The 25,819-nt window shown below is 41.5% G+C and overlaps 1 protein-coding gene across 2 annotated transcripts; it reads left to right on the top strand.

The window, feature by feature from the left end:
• The first annotated feature begins 257 nt into the window (after window positions 1–257).
• LOC121533658 (CREB-regulated transcription coactivator 1-like) lies at window positions 258–24,472 on the top strand. 2 transcript variants are annotated; one of them, XM_041839785.2, is made up of 14 exons: window positions 258–402; window positions 5,724–5,840; window positions 6,328–6,453; window positions 6,680–6,741; window positions 6,986–7,080; window positions 7,641–7,717; window positions 7,807–7,850; window positions 8,181–8,404; window positions 10,060–10,208; window positions 16,670–16,894; window positions 17,693–17,779; window positions 21,172–21,258; window positions 21,418–21,592; window positions 21,859–24,472. In XM_041839785.2, exons 1-14 carry the CDS (start codon window positions 277–279, stop codon window positions 22,068–22,070), a joined length of 1,806 nt encoding a protein of 601 aa, XP_041695719.1. In that variant the 5' UTR covers window positions 258–276; the 3' UTR covers window positions 22,071–24,472. The 2 variants fall into 2 exon arrangements, with proteins under 2 accessions (XP_041695719.1, XP_041695720.1); XM_041839786.2 differs by lacking the exon at window positions 17,693–17,779.
• The last annotated feature ends 1,347 nt before the right edge of the window (window positions 24,473–25,819 follow it).

Here is a 25,819-nt window from a genome sequence, read left to right on the forward strand (position 1 = left end):
CTCCAAACCAATTTGGTGTGAAAGCCCACAGAGCACAAAATACAAATCAAATACACATGGTAAGTCCTGATTTAATTATGTGATAATACTCATCATTACAATTCCAGGAAATAGAAAATGGTATGCGATATGTTATGTAGCTAGCTAGACATTTACATGTGTATTTTTTTTATTTCATAGCATCACTTACGCGTCATTTAGAGTACGCGCGTACTGACGACAAACCATCGTCTCCAAGCGCTGTGCGTAATGTCCCATTGAGAAGAAGAGCAAAAGATGGCGAGCTCAAACAATCCACGTAAATTTAGCGAGAAAATCGCTTTACATAATCAGAAACAGGCGGAGGAGACTGCGGCTTTCGAAGAAGTGATGAAAGACCTAAACATTACTAGAGCTGCACGGGTAAGTGCCTTGTTTTGTTGATTAATTACTGTATGCAGCTTGGCTAGTTAGCCAGTATAACGTTAGCACGTTTTTATGACAAGTTGTTTTTAGCCAGCTGGCAGTGGCAAGCAAAAGTGGCCGATTGACTGCCTTCGCAGTTAATGCTAAATATATGTATTCTGATAACCATCATAGATTGGGGCGTTATTTTGCAAACATTTGTAATTTTTTAAGCTATCTAGCCTGCTAGTGTAGTGAACTGTCTTTGTTTACGTTTACTAGGTATGTTAGGCTAGCTAACTAGGCTCTATAGTTAGCAAGCACCTGCTCATGCATAGTCATATTGCCAAGCATCATCAACATCAAAAGGTTCAGAGTATCAAGCTAGATATCGATACTATCTAGTTAGGTAGCTAGCTAGTTACCATCTACAAATTGCAATGAAAACTGAACATACTTAGCTAGAACAGTTCGACTCACTCAGTCAAACTGGTGTGTATTTGACACTGACAGAACACCGCACTAGCTAGCTAGGAGGATACAGCTAGCTAACTCCAATGTTGAAAATGCAATGGAGTTATATCCACCATAGCTAGATCACAAGCCATTTTGACAAATTACCCATTAAATTGTTTTCCATGTATGTCAGGCAATGGGTTTGCATGTTTACGAAGTACCTACCCATATTTGACAGTAGCTATAAAAAAAAATATCGCCTAGTTGGACCATTATTACTGTTCCAGCTGGCTGGTAGGCGTTATTATAGGTAGGTAATGTTAAGTGTAGCACAGAGCATTTTCGACCAACCTTTAACTGGGATACTACCTCAATTCCCGACTTGGAAGACATGTCTTCTAAACTTCCATGTCTAGTTGCAGGGGGTTCGTTTGAATTTAGAAAATGCTAAGACATACACATTACCAGGCAAATCTTTTTTTTCTATATTTACAATATGCTGGTATATGTAGTCGCTTGGGAAACCCAACTACCGAACCATCCAATGATGGGATTTATAAGTAAATGATCTGGGCTCCCGAAAGGACTGATCTTTATAATACACTAAACAAAAATATAAACGCAACATTCAACAATTTCAAAGATTTTACTGAGTTACAGTTCATATAAATAAAATTGTATTTGCCACATGCGCCGAATACAACAGGTGTAGACATTACAGTGAAATGCTTACTTACAGTCCTTAACCAACAATGCCGTTTTTAAGAAAAGAGAAAAAAAATTAAGTTAAAAATAGTAAATAATTAAAGAGCAGCAGTAAAATAACAGTAGGGAGGCTATATACAGGGGGTACCGGGACAGAGTCAATGTGCGGGGGCACCGGTTAGTCTAGGTAATTGAGGTAATATGTACATATGGGTAGAGTTAAAGTGACTATGCATAAATAATAAACAGAATAGCAGCAGTGTAAAAGAGGGGGGTGGGGGGGCAATGCAAATAGTCCGGGTAGCCATGATTAGCTATTCAGGAGTCTTATGGCTTTGGGGGCTAGAAGCTGTTAAGAAGCCTTTTGGACCTAGACGTGGCGCTCCGGTACCGCTTGCCGTGCGGTAGCAGAGAGAACAGTCTATGACTAGGGTGGCTGGAGTCTTCTGTAATTTTTAGGGCCTTCCTCTGACACCGCCTGGTATAGAGGTACTGGATGGCAGGAAGCTTGGCCCCAGTGATGTACTGGGCCGTATGCACTACCCTCTGTAGTGCCTTGTGGTCGGAGGCCGAGCAGTTGTCATACCAGGCGGTGATGCAACCAGTCAGGATGCTCTCGATGGTGCAGCTGTATAACTTTTTGAGGACCCATGCAAAATCTTTTCAGTCTCCTGAGGGGGAATAGGCTTTTTGTCGTGCCCTCTTCACGACTGTCTTGGTGTGTTTGGACCATGATAGTTTGTTGGTGATGTGGACATCAAGGAACTTGAAGCTCTCAATCTGTTCCACTACAGCCCCGTCGATGAGAATGGGGGTGTGCTCAGTCCTCTTTTTTTTCCTGTAGTCCACAATCATCTCCTTTGTCTTGATCATGTTTAGGGAGAGGTTGTTATCCTGGCACCACACGGCCAGGTCTCTGACCTCCTGCCAATAGGCTGTCTTGTCGGTGATCAGGCCTACCACTGTTGTGTCATTGGCAAACTTAATGATGGTGTTGGAGTCGTGCCTGGCCATGCAGTCATGAGTGAACAGGGAGTACAGGAGGGGACTGAGCACGCACCCCTGAGGGGCCCCCGTGTTGAGGATCAGCGTGGCAGATGTTGTTACCTACCCTTACCACCTGGGGGCGGCCCGTCAGGAAGTCCAGGACCCAGTTGCAGAGGGAGGTGTTTAGTCCCAGGGTCTTTAGCTTAGTGATGAGCTTTGAGGGCACTATGGTGTTGAACGTTGAGCTGTAGTCAATGAATAGCATTCTCACTTCTGTGTTCCTCTTGTCCAGGTGGGAAAAGGCAGTGTGGAGTGCAATAGAGATTGCATCATCTGTGGATCTGTTGGGGTGGTATGCAAATTCGAGTGGGTCTAGGGTTTTTGGGATAATGTTGTTGATGTGAGCCATGACCAGCCTTTCAAAGCACTTCATGGCTACAGACGTGAGTGCTATTGGTCGGTAGTCATTTAGACAGGTTATCATAGTGTTCTTGGGCACAGGGACTATGGTGGTCTGCTTGAAACATGTTGGTATTACAGAAAGTGCTGCATGTCATGATACTCACCTGTCTTGATCAATGAGAGAAGATTTGAAATAGACAAGATGGCGGCATACACATTTTCGGATTACTTCATGTAGCAAAACATTTATTTAATTTGATAACTGAGCATTTTCTAAATTCAAACGAATCCCCTGCAAATAGACATGGAGGTTTAGAAGACACATTGTCTTCCAAGTTGGGAATTGAGGAAGTATCAGCAATTAAAAGTTGGTCAAATTATCTGTGCTACGCTTAACATTACCTACCTAATAACGCCAATCAGCCAGCTGGAACAGTAACAGTCTGACTATGCCATATTTTTAATAGCTACTTTGACAGCACCTAATGTGTGTATGCACGCTGAGGTTTGACAGATTTGCAAGGTTTGAACTTTGAAGGCAGAGACTGATAACATGGGATCAACTATCCTATCTTGTAGACCTATCTTGCAATGCAAATAATTGACTTGTTTTGGTTGGTTACTGGCAATCATTCTTGTCAGTCTGGTTTGTATCAATGTCCATGTTAGTCTGTTTATTCATCCCCATAAAATCAGGCCTTTGTTTAATCCATCATGCATGCAATTCATTAAAGCAATTGGTGATCTTAAACATTCAGTAGTTATTGCCAGGAGTATGGTGGTGAACCTGCTAGTTATGAATATCATAAAATAATGGTTTAGGAGTACAGAATGGATTTATGTTGTGGTTTTACAACATGGCTATTATTATTTAAAAAATTTTTTAGAAATCCAAGTATCCATCATTACACAGCGACGTCTTCTTTCCTTATGAGGTTGACACCCTCCAGCTATTAGGCGTAGGCCTACTGACTTTGTCCACACAGTGCTGACATTGCACAAACTTGATACTGCCTCGAATCAATTAAGATATAAACAGTTTACGGGCCCATATTAACCTATACAGTGAGGGGGAAAAAGTATTTGATCCCCTGCTGATTTTATACGTTTGCCCACTGACAAAGACATGATCAGTCTATAATTTTAATGGTAGGTTTATTTGAACAGTGAGAGACAGAATAACAACAACAAAATCCAGAAAAACGCATGTCAAAAATGTTATAAATTGATTTGCATTTTAAATGAGGGAAATAAGTATTTGACCCCTCTGCAAAACATGACTTAGTACTTGGTGGCAAAACCCTTGTTGGCAATCACAGAGGTCAGACGTTTCTTGTAGTTGGCCACCAGGTTTGCACACATCTCAGGAGGGATTTTGTCCCACTCCTCTTTGCAGATCTTCTCCAAGTCATTAAGGTTTCGAGGCTGACGTTTGGCAACTCGAACCTTCAGCTCCCTCCACAGATTTTCTATGGGATTAAGGTCTGGAGACTGGCTAGGCCACTCCAGGACCTTAATGTGCTTCTTCTTGAGCCACCCCTTTGTTGCCTTGGTCGTATGTTTTGGGTCATTGTCATGCTGGAATACCCATCCACGACCCATTTTCAATGCCCTGTTTGAGGGAAGGAGGTTCTCACCCAAGATTTGACGGTACATGGCCCCGTCCATCGTCCCTTTGATGCGGTGAAGTTGTCCTCTCCCCTTAGCAGAAAAACACCCCCAAAGCATAATGTTTCCACCTCCATGTTTGACGGTGAGGATGGTGTTCTTGGGGTCATAGGCAGAATTCCTCCTCCTCCAAACACGGTGAGTTGAGTTGATGCCAAAGAGCTCGATTTTGGTCTCATCTGACCACAACACTTTCACCCAGTTCTCCTCTGAATCATTCAGATGTTCATTGGCAAACTTCAGACGGGCATGTATATGTGCTTTCTTGAGCAGGGGGACGTTGCGGGCGCTGCAGGATTTCATTCCTTCACGGCGTAGTGTGTTACCAATTGTTTTCTTGGTGACTATGGTCCCAGCTGCCTTGAGATCATTGACAAGATCCTCTCGTGTAGTTCTGGGCTGATTCCTCACCGTTCTCATGATCATTGCAACTCCACGAGGTGAGATCTTGCATGGAGCCCCAGGCCGAGGGAGATTGACAGTTCTTTTGTGTTTCTTCCATTTGCGAATAATCGCACCAACTGTTGTCACCTTCTCACCAAGCTGCTTGGCGATGGTCTTGTAGCCCATTCCAGACTTGTGTAGGTCTACAATCTTGTCCCTGACATCCTTGGAGAGCTCTTTGGTCTTGGCCATGGTGGAGAGTTTGGAATCTGATTGATTGATTGCTTCTGATTGATTGCTTTGATTGATTGCTCCCTTTAAGAGTGTGCTCCTAATCTCAGCTCGTTACCTGTATAAAAGACACCTGGGAGCCAGAAATCTTTCTGATTCAGAGGGGGTCAAATACTTATTTCCCTCATTAAAATGCAAATCAATTTATAACATTTTTGACATGCGTTTTTCTGGATTTTGTTGTTGTTATTCTGTCTCTCACTGTTCAAATAAACCTACCATTAAAATTATAGACTGATCATTTCTTTGTCAGTGGGCAAACGTACAAAATCAGCAGGGGATCAAATACTTTTTCCCCTCACTGTATCTTATCTCATCAGGCCTTTTAGATGTGGTCCATTCTATCTTTAGCACTGTGGAACTTTTCTATCAATATTTTGTGTGTAATCTTTCATGTATTAGTTTAATCATTCATTCATGCTTTCATGCGATTTTACTTTGCACAGTTGCAGTTACAGAAGACCCAGTATTTGCAACTAGGGCAGAATCGTGGACAGTACTATGGAGGCTCACTGCCCAATGTCAATCAGATTGGAAATAGCAACATTGACCTGCCTTTTCAGGTGAGCTCTCAGCTTCTCTATCAGTTGGTAAAACTTTGTTTTTAATTTGCGTGATACAACAATTAAATCTCACCTGAGGGAAATGTAATCTTTCAGAGCTTCCATGATAGGCTACGTTTCACCCTCGCGTTACCCTATATTGTTAACAAGAATCCAATTCAAGACACTTGAAAAAATTGTAAAACCAAGTCTCAGAAGAAAGCTCAAATTTAACATCAAACACCCTCACCCCATTTTGAAATGTTTAAAAAGATTCCCAAAAAACACAAATACAAGGAGCCTTTGTCATTGCTTTCTATATCATGGCTTTCCATTTTTTAAAACATGTTTGCTAACTTGAGCATGAGTATGAGGGCCCATAACTTGACCCATTTTGAAATGAATACATTTGCACCATATTATATCAAGACATTTTAATTCTAAATTTTTGTGTGTGTTTCAAATGCCCAATTTTTCTTGTATGGTTGATTTTGCGTATCCTGTCCAGAATTCCGCTTTGGACACCAGTCGGTCGACCAGGCATCACGGGCTGGTGGACCGTGTTTACCGCGATCGGAACCGCATAACCTCCCCCCATCGCCGGCCCATCTCTGTGGACAAACATGGCCGCCAGATATCCTTCGTCTGCACTCAGCTTATTATTTTGGAGTAGAACAGAATGGTCTTTACAAAACTTTCACTTAATTAGTACTTGTTTAAAACGGCATGTGTCACTGTCAGATCATGGTTACAGTTGGATTTTGCACTTCGGTAGATGAATACTGATAGTTAACTTGACCATTCAATTATAGGGATTTAGGTTAATCTCACCACCATTTTCGTCCTTAACTGAGATCCACATTGACAGCTGCCCCTATAGCTCAGTGTACCTCTCACCCCCACCGGATACAAGTTGGAGGAGGTAGGCCATTAATTACCTTATATTCACACAAAGAAAACTAGGGTTTGTATTTAATCTAAATTCAGGAAAAGCACAGTACATGCAATGTCCATGTAAATTGCATTTTTTCAATTAGAAATGGCATGCTCAATTTAACTGACATTTCTTTTTACCCAGAGTCTGACAAATAGCATGCCACAAATGATGTTGGGGAATAGGGGCCACAGATATATTTTGTTGATCTCTCTTCGTTCTAATGCCACAGGACAAACTCCGACTCAGCCCTACACCAGAACACCATGAACCCTGTGCCCCAGGATGCGTTTGCAGGGGGATCACAAGAGCTACAGCCTAAACGAGGTAATGGAGGATCCAGTTACATGGACACGGAACAGCTTCTATTTATTCAGGCCTGATCCAATTTATTCATGCATGAATCCACATGTCCTCACGAAAGGGTAAGCCACTGTGGAATCTTCTGGATAATTTATGACATGAAGGTGTTGTGTTCCACAGTTTTTGTCCATGTTGGAGCAGCTATTCTCTTTCTGTGAAGCGATCACATTTTGATTTATGTGTTCAACCAACTACTGCTTACTGATTTGTTGTAGTATTTTGAGTTAAATTGTGCTAAACTAAGTAATTTTCTTGAAGGGAACTTATCTCCTCTGGGAATGGTCTCAATTGAAATTCCTCAAGATGACACAGGAAAATAGATCTATAATATTGTCTTCTGAAAACTGGAAGTATCTAGCTACCTGTTATGGAGATCTAACGGGTGTTTTTACTGTACCCAAAACCATTATGCAATTTAATTTCACTACAGGAAGAATGCTACTCTGAAAATACTGCAATGTGGGTTGATTTGAATTTAGCTTAGTACCTTAAATTGTCATTTATATTACTCTTTCACCATTTAGTGCTGCTGCTTACGGTGCCTGGGACTGAGGAGTCTGAATCAAGCGCAGACAAGGATACACAGTGGGATAACAAAAAGGTAAAGGAGTTAATATGTAGCCTAGTTGTATCAGTGCTTGCTCACCATTTTGGGGATTTTTAAAAATGCTGAGTGTACTTTCCCTTCAGAATGACTCATCAAGAAACAAGTCCTGCGAAGTCCCTGGGATCAAGTGAGTAATTGCTGCACATTCTATCATTCATAAATCTGAATATGGTGCTCCGGCAGGACCATACCCTGTAGAAAGGTGCTTTGTGAAAAGATCTGTCCAGGGCATGCTTAGAATGAATTATGTTCAAAGATGACTTGGTGAAGAGAAAATGTGTCTGTGTGAGAGAGGACCTATGACACCATATAACTAGCATCTGTCATTTCCACACACACAACAACGAGAAATGTCATCATTCATAAAAACCAACAAACAACAGTTATTTTCTAATGGATTGTCTTTTGTCAAGTGCCGTTTTAGGAAATGTGTATCCCTTTTCTTTCTCCCCTCTAGTATATTTCCATCACCAGATCAGGAAGTGAACACGTCATTGATCCCAGCCACGCTGAATACGGGAGGCTCCCTGCCTGATCTGACCAACATCCAGTTCCCCCCACCGCTGCCCACTCCGCTGGACCCAGACGACACTGTGGCGTTTCCTTCCCTTAGCTCTTCCAACAGCACAGGCAACCTGACCACCAACGTCACCCACCTCGGCATCAGTGCTGCCAGCCATGGTAAGTAATCGTTGGCAAAATGAATGTGGCAAATTAAAGGTATATGATATTCGGATAAAAAATTTAACCAAGGATACTCTATGGGTTTTCATTAAAGGCACCAAGCAAATTTTGTAACAAAGTTACTTTTCTGATCCACCTTCCCGAACTCCATGCACTGATAGGCAGCAACCTTTCTCCCTTTGTTTGAGCATGGCTGTTTTTTGAGGACATAACATCCAAAAACCTGACTTTGACAATCATCTACATACCTTAGAAGAATAACCTGTTAATGTAATAACTGCATGGTGTACAATGATAATCATGTGATACAACTACATTGTCCTTACAAGGTGTTGTCATTACCCTGCCAAATCCCAATCACAAATATTGCTTCAAGTGAAGCACTGCTGAATACAAGCTGCCTACAAACACTGGAGTGCCTTGAACGTCTTGACTAGACTCAGTTTCCCTCCCCTCTGTCTCTGGAAAAGAACATGCTCAGCTGGCTGGCAGGAGTATGGATGACTCTCCTGCTCCATGTGCATCTCTAGTTAAAATTAAGAGAATATAGATTCTATACTGAACAAAAATAATACCTTTGATGGCCACTGGCACGCTGGAGAAGTGTGCTTTTCAAGAATTAATCCCGGTTTCAACTGTACTGGGCAGATGGCAGACAGCGTGTATGGCGGTTTGCTGATGTGAACAGAGTGCCCCATGGTGGCAGTGGGGTTATGATAAAGGCAGGCATAAGCTACAGATGACGAACACAATTGCATTTTATCGATGGCAATTTGAATGCATAGAGATACTGTGACGAGATCCTGAGGCCCATTGCCGTGCCATTCAACCGCCGCCTTCACCTCCTGTTTCAGCATGATAATGCACGCCCCCATGTCGCAAGGATCTGTACACAATTCCTGGAAGCTGAAATGTCCCAGTTCTTTCATGGCCTGCATACTCACCAGACATGTCACGCATTGAGCATGTTTGGGATGCTCTGGATTGACTTGTATGACATCGTGTTCCAGTTCCCGCCAATATCCAGCAACATCACACAGCCATTGAAGAGTGAGACAACATTCCACAGGCCACAATCAACAGCCTAATCAACTCTATGCGAAGGAGATGTTATGTGCTGCACGAGGCAAATGGTCACACCAGATACTGACTGGTTTTATGATCCACGCCCCTACCTTTTTTTTAAGGTATCTGTATTCCCAGTCATTTGAAATCCATAGATTAAGGCCTAATGAATTGATTTCAATTGACTGATTTCCTTATATAAACTGTAACTCAATAAAATCTTAAATTGTTGCGTTTTATATTTTTGTTCAGTGTATTTGAGGAAGAACCATTTCAATACTGCGAAGATTTCACAGAATGATTACGCATCAAGTTACAGAAACGCCATTTGCCAAGCTTACTAAAGCTAGATGGGTGGGTACTTTATTACTTAGTGATTGGCATATGTGGATGTATGCAGACGATTGACAAAGTCAGAAACATACAGCACCATTCCCTAGAAAATCTGTTCAATGTAGTTGTGAACATGTTGCATAGCATTACAGAAATGTACATTGCAGAAATGTTGCGTTGCAAAGCAATGCCCAGAACAAGTTTTGCTGTTCTTCAGAGAAGTCACTTGTGCCTGTACTGTTGTGTCTTGGCAGGGAACACCACCACCTCTCAGCCTACAATGACTATGGCAGCCCAGCGCAGGCAGCCCACCCTGATCCCCCTAACCCTCAACGCAGACCCCCAGCCACAGCAGTCCCCGCAGCAGCTCTCCCCCACGCTGTCGCCCCCTCTCAACATCCAGGTGAATAGTCCCGACGTGACCAATGCTATCCAATCCCTGGACAGCAGGGCCAAGCATTATTACATAGACAAAAACCTAAACGTCCCTTGTTGAATACAATTATATTTCAGCTTACTCTACCAATTGTCCGTGGGGTTGGCTCTTATATAGGGCACATTTTATAATAGTGCTGGAGTAAACTAAACAGCTATGTAGACAGAAATGAAATTATAACTCAACCCTAAAACTGGTGGAAGTATTTTTCTCTTACATGGCTAAATCCCTATGCGAGGTGAGCAAGCGATGCCTGCCAGATGTAGTTTGGCCTTGTTTCCTGGAATGACCCGGCTAGCAAAGATCCCTCGAGTAATTTAGTGCTTTCAATTTCTCGAAGAAGGCATTCGATCACAAACAATGCTCCGAGTGTGAGCTACTTTCAAATGAAAAACATTAATCTTCCTCCGCCCATGGCTCCAGTCTTGACTGTTACCTGTTCTGACCATGACCTGAGAAAATGTTTTATAACATACTAAGTCTTTGTGCCACTGGGCAAAAACTAGATCCTCACAAGATATTCAGCCACTCTTGTAATGCTGAGTGTACAAAACATTAAGGACACCTTCCTAATATGGAGTTGAACCTAGTGTGGCGGTCATGACATTGTCAAGGTAATAACCAAATAACCAGGATCTCTAGTGGCACAGCTAGCACTGCATCGCAGTGCTAGCTGTGCCACTAGAGATCCTGGTTCGAATCCAGGCTCTGTCGTAGCCGGCCTTGACCGGGAGACCCATGGGGCGGCGCACAATTGGCCCAGCGTCGTCTAGGGTAGGGGAGGGAATGGCCGGCAGGGATGTAGCTCAGTTGGTAGAGCATGGCGTTTGCAACGGCAGGGTTGTGGGTTCGATTCCCACGGGGGTATCAAAAATAGTATGAAAAATAAAAAATAAATGGATGCACTCACTAACTGTAAGTCGCTCTGGATAAGAGTGTCTGCTAAATGACTAAAATGTAAATGTAAACACATTTAGCATCTCCTGGCTTCCACGCATAGCCTACAAGCCACTGATGTAGACCTTTTGAACATGTACATTTTAGTCTAATAAATCCATGTAATATAGCCTACACCATCACAATAAATCCATTATTTATTTTAGACAGGTCTAAAGAAACATATGAAGAAAATGTAGTCCATTTCAGAAGAAAATAATAGCATACTCTGAGTTGTCTTTATGTTAGGCCCTGATATGGCTAGACAAGATTTGCTTAGAATTCCATGGCATTATTTTATATTATTTTATAGCATGAAGAATACAATTGAACATAGCTGAATAAAATAGAAAATATATTTTCTCCAAACGATTTGAGGGAGTGCGCGGATGCGGCTATTCTGTGTTGAGCGGTTAACAAAGAAACTCCTATATGCTTAATTTAGAGTTATTTATGTAACTTTAGTTGTGATACAAATGTTGGGCTAAATGTTTAGATTTTTAACAAAAATCTAAGGCTGCATGATTCGATTCTCTAATGATTTGAAAAAAGTCTAATGACAAGCACTTGATAATGCCTTGAATTTCCCGACTGCATCCCCTTTGTGTGGCCGTAATGCCCCCTAAAAAAATCCATGCCTTTTGTGGCCGTTGTGCCCTTGGGCTGAATATAATAAGTATAATTCCCTTCTCCCGGCTGCGTGCTGAAGCATCTCTCACTCACATGGCTCTACGTCAAGTGATAGGGTCTTTCACACAGGCTACAAGTGAAGACAGACATATCAGGGACGCAACTGCGCGCGTCCTTATACAATTCCGAGGCCCGTATTGAAGATATTGGAAGAACTGTCCACATTTACTTTTCGTCAGCCAACAAGATGAGTAGGCCTAACGAACAGCAAAAGCACTAGCCTATGTTAATCTACTATCCCCCATAGTACAAAAGCTGACCTTTTCTGTGCGATAAATAAATATTGCAAACACAGTTGTGGGATGCGAACCCAAATGAATACAACTAGCATCAAAAAACCTGTTTTAAGCAATGAGCCTGACGCAACCGATGAGAACGTTTAGCTTAAAATGTTGATACACTATTAGGCAAGTTCTTCACATTATAAGCGCAGCAATGCGCACACGGCAGTAGGCTAAAAGCGCGAATGGTCCATTAGCAGGAAAACACCATTCTCAAAAGTGACCACAAATGCGATTTATGCATGTAATGCTTTTATTATAAAGGTGCATTTTTATGGTGAAAATGATCTTCCCCAAACTTGAAACTCACGTGCTGCTTATGTATGCCAGTTAGGCTCTTACACCCGTTGTAAAGATGATTAATGTGCTTAATTTTAAGAAGTTATTTGGCCACTTTAGTTGTGATACAAACCTTATCAAAACATATAGGCCTATGGGCTGGGCTATATGAGGTGTGCGACTATGATTTGAAAAAGTCGGTCAAAAGATAGCATGCGTGTTTCTTGCCTTAAGCTGAGCATCATTCACAAGTGATACAAAATCATTCCCAAGTGATGGGCTAATATTGTCACCCATCACACTATTCTTGATTTAATCTAGTCTTTACATATACTAAATAATATGTGTGAAATTTGCTTTGATTTAGAATGGACCATTATCATGCACCTGTCTCGAAACAGGGGCAGCGGGAAAAAAATCAATGTCATCTATGCACTTAAATAGCGAATGGAGGACGCTTTTCCCGTGGTTAATTTTCATGCCAGCCAGGTAGGCTATTCTCCTTTGTTGTAAAGAGAAGCAATGTGCTTAATATTAGGAAAGTTGAGAAATAAATATAGTAGGTCTAGCCTATAGAAAGCTGATGGGATCCTCCTTTCTTTAATAGAGGCCATCACTCTGTTTTCTCACGCAATTGCATAGCCTATAGAAATGTTGCCCAACATGAGCTCATGGGCTCTCGTGAAGTGTTTGATTACATTGATGTCAGAGTGATTTAGAGGGACAATGGAGTGCTGAGTACCACGCAGTCAGCAAGTTTGATAGGCTACTAATGACCATCAGCAGCACGTGGAATTTGACTGCCGTCATGACTTGTGACCGATAGTACGGTCACCGTAACAGCCCTCAGAACAGCCTTAATTCATCGGGGCATTGACTCTACAAGGTGTTGAATGCTTTCCACAGGATGCTGGCCCATGTTGACTCCAATGCTTCCCACAGTTGTGTCAAGTTGGCTGGGTGTCCTTTGGGTGGTGGACCATTATTGATAACCACAGGAAACTGTTGAGCGTGAAAAAACCCAGCAGGGTTGCAGTTCTTGACACAAACTACTACCATAACCCATTCTAAGGCACTTAAAATATTTTTCTTGCCCATTCACCCTCTGAATGACACACAGACGCAATCCATGTCTCAATTGTCCCAAGACTTTAAAACTATTATTTAACCTGTCTACTACTCTTCATCTACACTGATTGAAGTGGATTTGACAAGTGACATCAATAAGGGATCGTAGCTTTTACCTGGATTCACCTTGTCAGTGTATGTCATGGAAAGAGCAGGTTTCCTTAATGTTTTGTACACTCTGTGTATATTGGAGGAAAATGTAAGCTCAGTAAAAGGTCATTCATATTTTCTTTTTTTTAAATCTTCATCTGGGTGCTATATACTGCATGAAGATATACAGTAGGTAATGTACAGGTAACTGCCCAAATAATTGAAACACAAGTAAATGAGGGACACAAAGTATATTGAAAGCAGGTGCTTCCATACAGGTGTGGTTCCTGAGTTATTTAAGCAATTAACATCCCATCATGCTTAGGGTCATGTGTAAAAATGCTGGGAAGACCATTTATATATGGCTACCATGGCTATGCCCCCATAGGGTGATAATACCCCCATCCACAGGGCACGAGTGGTCACTGAATAGTTTGATTAGCATTCAAATTATGTTAACCATATGCCATGGCCGTCTCAGTCACCAGATTTCAACCCAATTGAACACTTATGGGAGATTCTGGAGCGGCGCCTGAGACAGCGTTTTCCACCACCATCAACAAATCAACAAATTATTGAATTTCTCGTGGAAGAATGGCGTCGCATCCCTCCAATAGAGTTCCAGACACTTGTAGGATCTATGCCAAGGTGCATTGAAGCTGTTCTGGCTTGTGGTGGCCCAATGCCCTATTAAGACACTTTATGTTGGTGTTTCCTTTATTTTGGCAGTCACTTGTATGTTAAACCAGTTAGTTTTTACTAATGCACTTTTTATTATTATTTTGAGTGACAGCCCACAGGTACAAGACAATATATGAAAATAGTAAATGCAAATATGATAATTTAATATATTAATATATCTGAATTAATGACTTTGAATTTTATAACCGTACCTGTTACCCCCGTCTGAAAAAATGACAAATGAAATACAAAGTTGGTCACAAAGCAAAAAAAGGTGTAAATGTAAACATTACTGGAGCCACCTTATCAGTTTTGGCAGCGTTATGTTTGCTAGCACAGTGTTTTCCACAAGCACATGGAGTAGCCAGCCCCTATAGAAAAAGTAGCCAGCCAGGATCCCCTGAAAAAATGGATCTCTAAAATAAATAGAACAGATGCTCAAAGAAGTTCTGGGTCCATACATGTTAAGAGAAGTGAGAGAACGGCATCAGTGAAATAATTTCTGCAAGTGTTTGCAACTCTCTTTGTGAATTACAGTATGTCATTCATTCTAAAAAATACTTGTTTAACAACTGACCCACAGATTTTCTTCTTAAAGAATCTTGTAAGAATCTGCTGACTTCCACATGCTTCAAGCTTCCTTTTAAGAGGCATTTTCTCAGCTATCTGCAATACAGGTAGGTTTGAATAATGAAGCAGGTGTTAATCATGGACTTTGCTACACAGAAAGCAGCAGTTGACTACTCCATTGTAAACACTGATTAAATCAGTAGACCTACATAGAGTGTACAAAATATTATGAACACCTGCTCTTTCCATGACAGACTGACCAGGTGAAAGCTATGATCCCTTATTGATGTCACTTATTAAATCCACTTCAATCATTGTAGATGAAGGGGAGGAGACAGGTTGAAGAAAGATTTTTAAGCCTTGAGACAAAGATTGTGTATGTGTGCCATACAGAGGGTGATTGGGCAAGACAAAATATTTAAGTGCCTTTGAACGGGGTATTGTAGTAGGTGCCAGGCGCACCGGTTTGTGTCAAGAACTGCAATGCTGCTGGGTTTTTCACGCTCAACAGTTTCCTGTGTGTCAAGAATGGTCCAACACCCAAAGGACATTCAGCCAACTTGACACATGGGCCAGCATCCCTGTGGAACGCTTTCGACACCTTGTAGAGTCAGTCCATGCCCCGGCAAATTGAGGCTGTTCTGAGGACAAAAGGGGGTGCAACTCAATATTAGGACGGTATTCCTAATGTTTTGTACACTGTGTATAACTACATTGTATGATTTATGCATGGCAAGGATATGAGATCAACTTTATTCAGTCAGTTCGATACAATTTATAAACTAGTCAAGCTTGCTGTTCGTCAATCAAATCACTTTGTGGCTGCATATGAAACTTGCCAAATAAAATAAAAGAATGTGCCAGAAAACAATAGGCTAAGTGGATTTTGACTCATCGTTACCACATTATATGGGACGTGCAAATTGATTCACATAGACGATGAAGGAGCATCATGCTTTCTCCCTCCGTGTAAAGAAATCTGACTGCAACCACAGTGTACACAACACACACACACAGGTACCGGGAGAGGGCATACTTATTTCTGACTTGCAAATTATACAAAAAAAGTAGCATTGTTTAATTTAAAGCTGCAATATGCCACTTATTTTGGGCGACCTGACCAAATTCACATAGAAATGTAAGTTATAGAACTGTCATTTTCATTGAAAGCAAGTCTAAGAAGTGGTAGATCTTTATGTGTGCTATTTCTATGCGTCCTGTTCTTAAGTTTAGTTTTTGCTTCTTTTACTTTCGGTTTTGTACACCAGCGTCAAACAGCTGAAAAATATAATATTTTTTGTTATGGAAAATATATTTCACAATGGTTTAGATGGTACAATGATTCGCTACACTATACTTGCTTGTTTTCTCACATATAAACTGAAATTAGGCGAACTATTAGAAATTTAGCAACCAGGATAGGATTTCTGCATAGTGCACCTTTAAGTGGAAAAAGTACCCGGCTTGAAAATGTGTGTGTAACCAGCTGTATAGCCGACAGCCAGCGCTAGTGGAAAACACTGCTAACAAAGAGCTGTGCGTTAGCTAACTAACTCTAAGTTAATTGTTTCACCTCACAGTTAGCCAAGTTAGTTAGCTTGCTTACTAAAATGAATTGCATTTTAATTTTACCAACCGCTCATACACTATTTTGCTAGCTACTGTAACCCTGTCCTAACACTGTCGGATACCTTGTTTTCATTGTTTCACCCCAAAATCTTGCAGTTTTTAGCCTGGTAAAAAATTTTTTTTTTTTTTTTTTATCATTACCAGGCGGTGGCGATGGAGGCCTTTACTCTGGAGCAACAGCTATCCCAGTATGCTTTCTTTAGCCAGCTGACAGCGCAGGCCCAGGCCCAAGTGCTCAATGACCTGCAGCAGCAGGCCCTGCCCCAGGGCATCAGGCTGATCACCCTGGCCACCACCACTGCCCCCACAGCCACCCAGTCCTCCCAGGACAGCCAGATCCAGACGCCCGCAAGCGTCAACATCAACTCGGTGAGTCGCACACTGTAGAAAGATGACACAGACAAGGGGAGGAAAGTGTGAGCTGACAAGTTCCAAGAAAAATACTGTGTTGTAGTCCTTGTTTCGATAAATGTTCTAAAGACTTACCATGGGCATTTTGTGCCTGCTATGGTGCTCTACACTTCTGTACTGCTCTTCATCGTCAAATGTTTTTGTTTGTGACATTGGACCAAACTCATTAGTGTTAAGATTGTTTCCAAGCGTAAGTGGATTAGCCTTTCGACAAGATGATAGGTGACATTATTACCAGCAATAATTCTCAGGGTTTTTGTGACAGCTGTCAGGAAATTATTTCATTCAGAACAATTGTCTTGGTCACTGTGGTTTATTTCATTTCATTATTTCTGAAAAGAATCTAATTAGATTAGCTGGATAACACTCGCTAGCTTTCTATAGCTGCTCACCATACATTTGTTTTATTTTGGAGGACAACAGGTAGAGGAATGACTTAAGATCTGTGAAGTCTCTTTACACAAGTTTCTTCTGTTGAATTGAGTTTCCTGCTTGTCAGTACCTTGACTGTTGATAATTTGACTTCCTTACTCATACACAGTGAAATTCTAGCTCCTACAAAGTTTGGTTCACTTCAGCAATGGCTGATTTGCGTTTAGTTTTTGTGTCTTTTCATTGGGAGTGAACTGGTCTGTGGATAGATGGTGTAGTTGCTTAAGACAGAGCCCACCTCAGACTGTCCTTGGGACCTTCTCTGAGTGATCTGTGGCTAGTGTTTAGAAATTCTGCACCGGTTAACACTCTTCCCTCCAACAGTACCGCAATCAGACAGGCTCTCCGGCCAATCAGTCTCCAACCTCCCCAGTCTCCAATCAAGGCTTCTCCCCTGGCGGCTCGCCTCAAGTAAGGGCGAAACCACCAAGCTGCCTTGTTGGGGGAGGGTTTTTTGCCTGGAATTGGCTGTAATTGGTCCAGCTGCTACTCATCCCAGCCTCTCGCTACCATCCATGGTGTCAGCAATCCCACCCCCATTTCCTCTCCTCCAGACCACTGCTCGATGTCTGCTTATCATATTGGCTCAGGTCTTTGAGTGTTTTTGCATATCAGCTTTTTGTGCTTTTGCTTGAACCAAATATACACTACATGGCCAAAGTATGTGGACACCTCTTCAAATTAGTGGATTCGGCTATTTCGGCCATATCCGTTGCTGACAAGTTTATAATATTGAGCACACAGCCATGCAATCTCCATAGACAAACAGAATGGCCTTACTGAAGAGCTCAGTGACTTTCAACGTGGCACCGTCATAGGATGCCACCTTTCCAACAAGTCAGTTCGTCATATTTTTGCCCTAATAGAGCTGCCCCGGTCAACTGTAAGTGCTGTTATTGTGAAGTGGAAACATCTAGGAGCAACAACTGCTCAGCCGTGAAGTGGTAGGCCACACAAGCTCACAGGACGGGAACGCCAAGTGCTGAAGCACGTAGCGCGTAATAAATCATCTGTCCTCGGTTGCAACACTTACTACCGAGTTCCAAACTGCCTCTGGAAGCAACGTCAGCACAATAACTGTTCGTCGGGAGCTTCATGAAATGGGTTTCCATGGCTGAGCAGCCGCAATGCCAAGCGTCGGCTGGGGTGGCATAAAGCTCGCCGCCATTGGACTCTGGAGCAGTGGAAACGCGTTCTCGCGAGTGATAATTCATGCTTTACCATCTGGCAATCCGACGGATGAATCTGGGTTTGGCGGATGCCAGGAGAACACTACCTGCTCGAATGCATAGTGCCAACTGTAAAGTTTGGCGGAGGAGGAATAATGGTTTGGGGCTGTTTTTTAATTGTTTGGGCTAGGCTCCTTAGTTCCAGTGAAGGGAAATCTTAACGCTACAGCATACAATGACATTCTAGACGATTCTGTGCTTCCAACTTTGTGGCAACAGTTTGGGGAAGGCCCTTTCTTGTTTCAGCATGACAATGCCCCAGTGCACAAAGCGAGGTCCATACAGAAATGGTTTGTCGAGATCGGTGTGGAAGAACTTGACTGGCCTGCACAGAGCCCTGACCTCAATCCCATCGAACACCTTTGGGATGAATTGGAACGCCGACTGCGAGCCAGGCCTAACATCAGTGCCCAACATCAGTGCCCGACCTCACTAATGCTCTTGTGGGTGAATGGAAGCAAGTCCCCGCAGCAATGTTCCAACATCTAGTGGAAAGCCTTCCCAGAAGAGTGGAGGCTGTTATAGCAGGAAAGGGGGGGACCAACTCCATATTAATGCCCATGATTTTGGAATGAGATGTTCGACGAACAGGTGTCCACATACTGTTATCCATGTAGTGTATGTCCTGTGAATATGCAGCACCTACCTGGAACCTTAATTATCATTATTTTTAGTTTTGGATATGCCAACTCATTTGTAGCAGCTTTGGTTGTCTCCTGTTGGCATACAGTGGTTTATTTATTAATTTTTGGGGAAATATCCTGTTAACAATGCTAAGTGTCAGGTGTGAGAAATGGGTTTAACTCTTTCTATACTGAACAAAAATATAAATGCAACATGTAACGTGTTGGTCCCATGTTTTATGTGCTGAAATAAAATATGGCAAAAATGTTCCATATGCACAAAAAGCTTATTTCTCTAAAATTTTGTGCACAAATTTGTTTACATCCCTGTTAGTGAGCATTTCTCCTTTGCCAAGATAATCCATCCACCTGACAGGTGTGGCATATCAAGAAGCTGATTAAACAGCATGATCATTTCACAGGTGCACCTTATGCTGGGGAAAATAAAAGGCAGATCTAAAGATTTGCAGTTGTGACACAACACAATGCCACAGATGTCTCAAGTTTTGAGGGAGTGTGCAATTGGCATACTGACTGCAGGAATGTCCACTAGAGCTGTTGCCAGAGAATTGAATGTTCATTTCTCTACCATAAGCCGCCTCCAATGTCGTTTTAGAGAATTTGGCAGTACGTTCAACGTGCCTCACAACCGCAGACCACGTGTAACTACGTTAGCCCAGGACCTCCACATCCGGCTTCTTCACCTCCGGACAGCTGATAAAACTGAGGAGTATTTCTGTCTGTAATAAAGCCCTTTTGTGGAGAGTAACTCATTCTGATTGCCTCAGTCCACCCATGGCTGCGCCCCTGCCCAGTCATGTGAAATCCATTATATTAGGGCATTATTTATTTATTTCAATTGACTGATTTCCTTATGAACTGTAACTCAGTAAAATAGTTAATTGTTGCATATTGCGTTTATATTTTTATTCGGTATAGTTCTGTTTGTTGCTGTTCCTGTGAAAGTGTCTGATCCCATCAAAACCTAGCCTACCTTTACATATACAGTATTACAGCTGGCTACAGTAATGTGATCTTCCATGGGAAAGTAGCTGTATATACGGTATATGCTTCATGTTCCACTTACTTATTGTGCTGTTTTTTTTATTTCTGAATTCCAAAGTTGGGTTTGTTATATTGCCAAACTTTGGCAAGTAATTATAATAATATAATATGCCATTTAGCAGACGCTTTTATCCAAAGCGACTTAGTCATGTGTGCATAAATTTTTACGTATGGGTGGTCCCGGGGATCGAACCCACTACCCTGGCGTTACAAGCGCCATGCTCTACCAATTGAGCTACAAAGGACCACATTATGCTTAAAAGGTGGATACGTCACAACGTTTGTCAAATGTAAGTATTACTGGGACATGTCCGTTTTGAAGGCATGAAACCATGTTACAGTTGCTAGCAGAGAGAAGCTGCAGAAGCTAATTAACTTCACCCCAAAGTTAGCTAGCTAGCAAAAGTCACGCATTTATTTACAGTCAGTTCGCTAATAGCTACCGCTCCAGCACTGTTTTGCTAGCTCATCCCTCTAAAAATGACAAGATGGCTCATTCTGGAGATCTATTGTGATATCCTCTTGATTTTCATGATATTTGTTCAGCTGTATCAAATCTTACTGCTGAAACATTTATGTGGATGTGGCTCTTTATGAATCATGCATTCTATGGTTAATTTTTAAAACATGGGCTGAATAGGCATGATAAAGTGTTATCAGATGCTAGTGTTTGTGCAGTCATGAACAGCCATTTGCTAACGGTGCTTGAATTTACTGGCTTGTAGATTGCCTCATGCTTGTGCTTTTTGTGACGTTTCATAACTGTACTGTTCCCTTATCCCTCAGATACCCAAGAAAAAGGCTGTACTGATTAGCTGTAGGCCTATTAGTTTCCATAACCCATTTTTTTTCTCCACTCTAATCAGTGGTCAAATGTCTCTTTCAGCACATTCCAGTGGTGGGCAGTATATTTGGGGATTCGTTCTACGATCAGCAGCTAGCATCTCGGCAGACCAATGCTCTCTCCCACCAGGTGATTTAACCCACACCAAACTAGGACAGGAATTTCACTGGCTCTATTTTCACTGCAACTCTTTCCCCCCCTGAATGTATCCATATTAGAAATTGTGCCTGATCTCTCTATTCTATTACCCAACTTGACTTATTAAACATGTATTTTTCACTTGCCTAGCTCGAGCAGTTCAATATGATTGAGAACCCCATCAGCTCCAATAGCCTATACAGCCAGTGCTCTACCCTCAACTACACACAAGCAGCCATGATGGGCCTTACAGGGAGCAGCCTGCACGACTCCCAGCAGTTGGGTTACAGTAGCCATGGCAACATCCCTAACATCATCCTCACAGGTACTGAGCAGCTGCTGAGCCAATTAGCGAGCCTGTCATGTAATTCAACTTATTCTGGCAATGTACTAATCAAGTAAATCATTCCTCTTGGCTTGATTAGAGTACATTTTTTTTATGAAGGTTGGCCAGTATGAGGAAAACGTATTTTGTTTTTCTCTTGTTATAGGTTATTTGAATGAAGAATGTTACTTAAATAATATTGGTAGTTATCTAACAGCTGCTTTGATTTACAAATGTCAAATGTTTCCCCAAATGTTGAATTTTAGTCACAGGTGAGTCTCCACCCAGCCTCTCTAAGGAGTTAACCAACTCACTGGCTGGTGTTGGAGATGTCAGCTTTGACGCGGACTCTCCGTTCCCATTGGATGAGCTGAAGATCGACCCTCTCACCCTGGACGGACTGCACATGCTCAATGACCCCGACATGGTTCTGGCTGACCCTGCCACTGAGGACACGTTCAGGATGGACAGGCTGTAATGCAGAATGCTGGCTGTGGCCAACAAAAAAATTACCCTGGGAAGAAAGGGAAACGAGGCATGGTGGGGGTGAATCATCTCCCCAGTTTCATGGCCGTTCAGCTATCTGATCTCACCCTCAAGTCCTTTGAAATTATATGCCATCAAAAACCATTGCAGAGAAGAACATGCAATGACTTGTTGGGTTTGGGAAGGGCATAGCTGTCATTTCCAATGAGATTGTTAGTTGGTCAGAGCTTTGCTAGCCTGCTGCGTTATTTATATATGTGTGTGTGTGTGTGTGTGTGTGTGTGTGTATATATCTCATTACTTACCATATATCCCACCGTGTCACAGTTGAACAGATTTTATCTCCTTTTTATTTTATTACATTTTTTCATTATTTATTTTTTTACAACTCTACATTTTGCGATTTCAAAAGCAAAAAGCCACTAGGAAGATGAGCTGCACCATACGTATCATGAATACTGTGTACAATATTATGTGCAAAATACCACATCCAAGTTATTTCTACCCTATAATTGAAATTGATTATCTTTCCCTACCCACCATAACAGCTTTATACTTCACACTCAAAGCTTTATTTTTATTGACAACCAAATGTTAATGTTAGTATGTTGGATTGTTATATATTTAAATGTTTATTTATTGAAATATTTATTAATTTAGTTGAATGTCTTTTTTATTATGTTGCATTTCAAAATGTGTTTGAGTTCGATGCCAAAATTGCTCTGCTGTGGTCATATTGTACATACTGCACTGATGTTATTTATGTGTATTTATTCATTTCTAACCTACATACTGTATTTATTAAGCTACTCTGTTAACTTAAGGAGTACAAATCCTCCCCATATTTGCTCATAAGCTCTAACGGGTGCCAGTTGCTACGACATCTCGCTAGATAGAATTAGCTTCGGCCTCTTAAAATATAGTATAGGGTCTGCAAGTGTTCACCCATGTTTTTATCACTTACATGGGCCAGAAATCTTTGGGTTTTGTCTTGTGCCAACTCGGTTGTTTTAAGTTTGTTATAATTAATGAGAAACATGTACAACAGATGCTTGCATTTTAGCAGCTGATAAGGTTAAGCAAATGTGACAATGAAAACACTGTAAAGGCAAATTCCCAAAACAAGATGGCCATATTTCTCCTTTGCTTGTTGAAAATGGATATCCAGATTGAATGCCTCCTGAAAATCTGAAGGATACAATGTCCTCAGAAACCTATTGAACTTGTCACTGTGAGATCACCTGATTTTGCCTTACATATTGAGTATTATACTGTTTTTAAGTCTTAACTAATGTGACAATGTATTTTCTTAACTTCTCGTAATATTTTCTTGTATTTGAGAGGACTTTTAACTCCTAGTCAGTGACTATATTTGTTATGTAGTGTAAAGTTCGACAAATAACTGTACTGTATTTTTTTACTGGTACACTTTCTAGCCAAATTCTTGATGATTTTGTAAAAAAAAGCAAATATTGGGTTCAGATTTGTGATGGAGAGTGCAAATATGGGTAGGGTTTCTGCTTCTTAAAGGGAAACTGACAAAAACGCACAAAATGATTTTGTGCTCCTTACCCCAGATTTTGGTAGAAAATTGTATGGAACAATTACAATATGACTTATATATTATATTTGGTTATTCCCTCCAGATTATGGCTGGTAGAAAACAAGCTGAACATTACATTTTATGCACACAGCGAAATTGGTCCCAAAATACATGTAGAACTTCACAAAAGTGGTTAAAATTGATGAAGAGATTTTGTCCATACACCAATTTGCCTTTTAATTTTACTCTATCTTTCCCTCCGATTCATATTCTAACATTTTTGTTTAAAAAACGAATATAGTGGTTGGAGGTAAGTGACTAGATTGCAACTTGGCTAAATTGGACGTTCTATGGGCTGAGATCGTTTTCATACTCAAGGCATCGTGTCAACTATATTATTTGTTTGGTGAAGAACACAATATCAAGCTTTTATTTTTCAGTTCACCTTTAAAATGTTGATAGCTGTGTAGGATCATGTTTCTATTGTACAATGTATTGTGTGTGTATATACAGAAAACATACATATGTTAATTTACTTCCCTAAATTCCAAAGTGGGAGGAGGCATATTGCCCCAAATATAATGTACATATAAAAAAAAAGGAAGTAAAAAGGAATCAGTTGGATTACTTCATACCTCAAAGAACTATTGTTTTTGCAGACACGATTTTAAATGTTCATGTTCATTTAATTTTTCGTTGCCTATTGACTTGTTTATTAATCAGAGTCTATGTTTTGCATCAATAAGATTTGTGATTCCTATGCAAATCATAACGAAAGATCAGACCATTGCATCAGAATAGAATATAGATATAGATGATATACTGTGTGTGTGTGTATGTGTGTGTGTGTGTGTGTGTGTATATATATGTGTATATATAGATATATATATATATATACACACACACACACACACAGTGGCTTGCGAAAGTATTCACCCCCCTTGGCATTTTTCCTATTTTGTTGCCTTACATACACATACATTGGCATTTTGGGGGGGGGTTGTATCATTTGACATGCCTACCACTTTGAAGATGCAAAATATTTCTTCTTGTGAAACAAACAAGAAATAAGACAAAAAAACAGAACTTGTGTGTGCGTAACTATTCACCCCCCCCAAAGTCAATACTTTGTAGAGCCACCTTTTGCAGCAATTTCAGCTGCAAGTCTCTTGGGGTATGTCTCTATAAGCTTGGCACATCTAGCCACTGGGATTTTTGCTCATTCTTCAAGGCAAAACTGCTCTTGCTCCTTCAAGTTGGATGGGTTCCGCTGGTGTACAGCAGTCATACCACCGATTCTCAATTGGATTGAGGTCTGGGCTTTGACTAGGCCATTCCAAGACATTTAAATGTTTCAACTTAAACCACTCGAGTGTTGCTTTAGCAGTATGCTTAGGGTCATTGTCCTGTTGGACGGTGAACCTCCGTCCCGGTCTCAAATCTCTGGAAGACTGAAACAGGTTTCCCTCAAGAATTTCCCTGTATTTAGCGCCATCCATCATTCCTTCATTCCATTCCCAGTCCCTGCCGATGAAAACCATCCAACAGCATGATGCTGCCACCACCATGCTTCACTGTGGGGATGGTGTTCTCGGGGTGATGAGAGGTGTTGGGTTTGCGCCAGACATAGCGTTTTCCTTGATGGCCAAAAAGCTCAATTTTAGTCTCATCTGACCAGAGTACCTTCTTCCATATGTTTGGGGCGTCTCCCACATGCCTTTTGGCGAACACCATACGTGTTTGCTTATTTTTTCCTTTAAGCAATGGCTTTTTTCTGGCCACTCTTCCGTAAAGCCCAGCTCTGTGGAGTGTACGGCTTAAAGTGGTCTTATGGACAGATACTCCAATCTCCGCTGTGGAGCTTTGCAGCTCCTTCAGGGTTATCTTTGGTCTCTTTGTTGCCTCTGATTAATGCCCTCCTTGCCTGGTCTGTGAGTTTTGGTGGGCGGACCTCTCTTGGCAAGTTTGTTGTGGTGCCATATTCTTTCAATTTTTTAATAATGGATTTAATGGTGCTCCGTGGGATGTTCAAAGTTTTGTATATTTTTGTTATAATCCAACCCTGATCTGTACTTCTCCACAACGTTGTCCCTGACCTGTTCAGAGAGCTCCTTGGTCTTCATGGTGCCGCTTGCTTGGTGGTGCCCCTTGCTTAGTGGTGTGCAGACTCTGGGACCTTTCAGAACAGGTGTCTGTGT

This window comes from Coregonus clupeaformis, chromosome 20 (assembly GCF_020615455.1).
Source record: "Coregonus clupeaformis isolate EN_2021a chromosome 20, ASM2061545v1, whole genome shotgun sequence".
NCBI classification, from domain to species: Eukaryota; Metazoa; Chordata; class Actinopteri; order Salmoniformes; family Salmonidae; genus Coregonus; species Coregonus clupeaformis.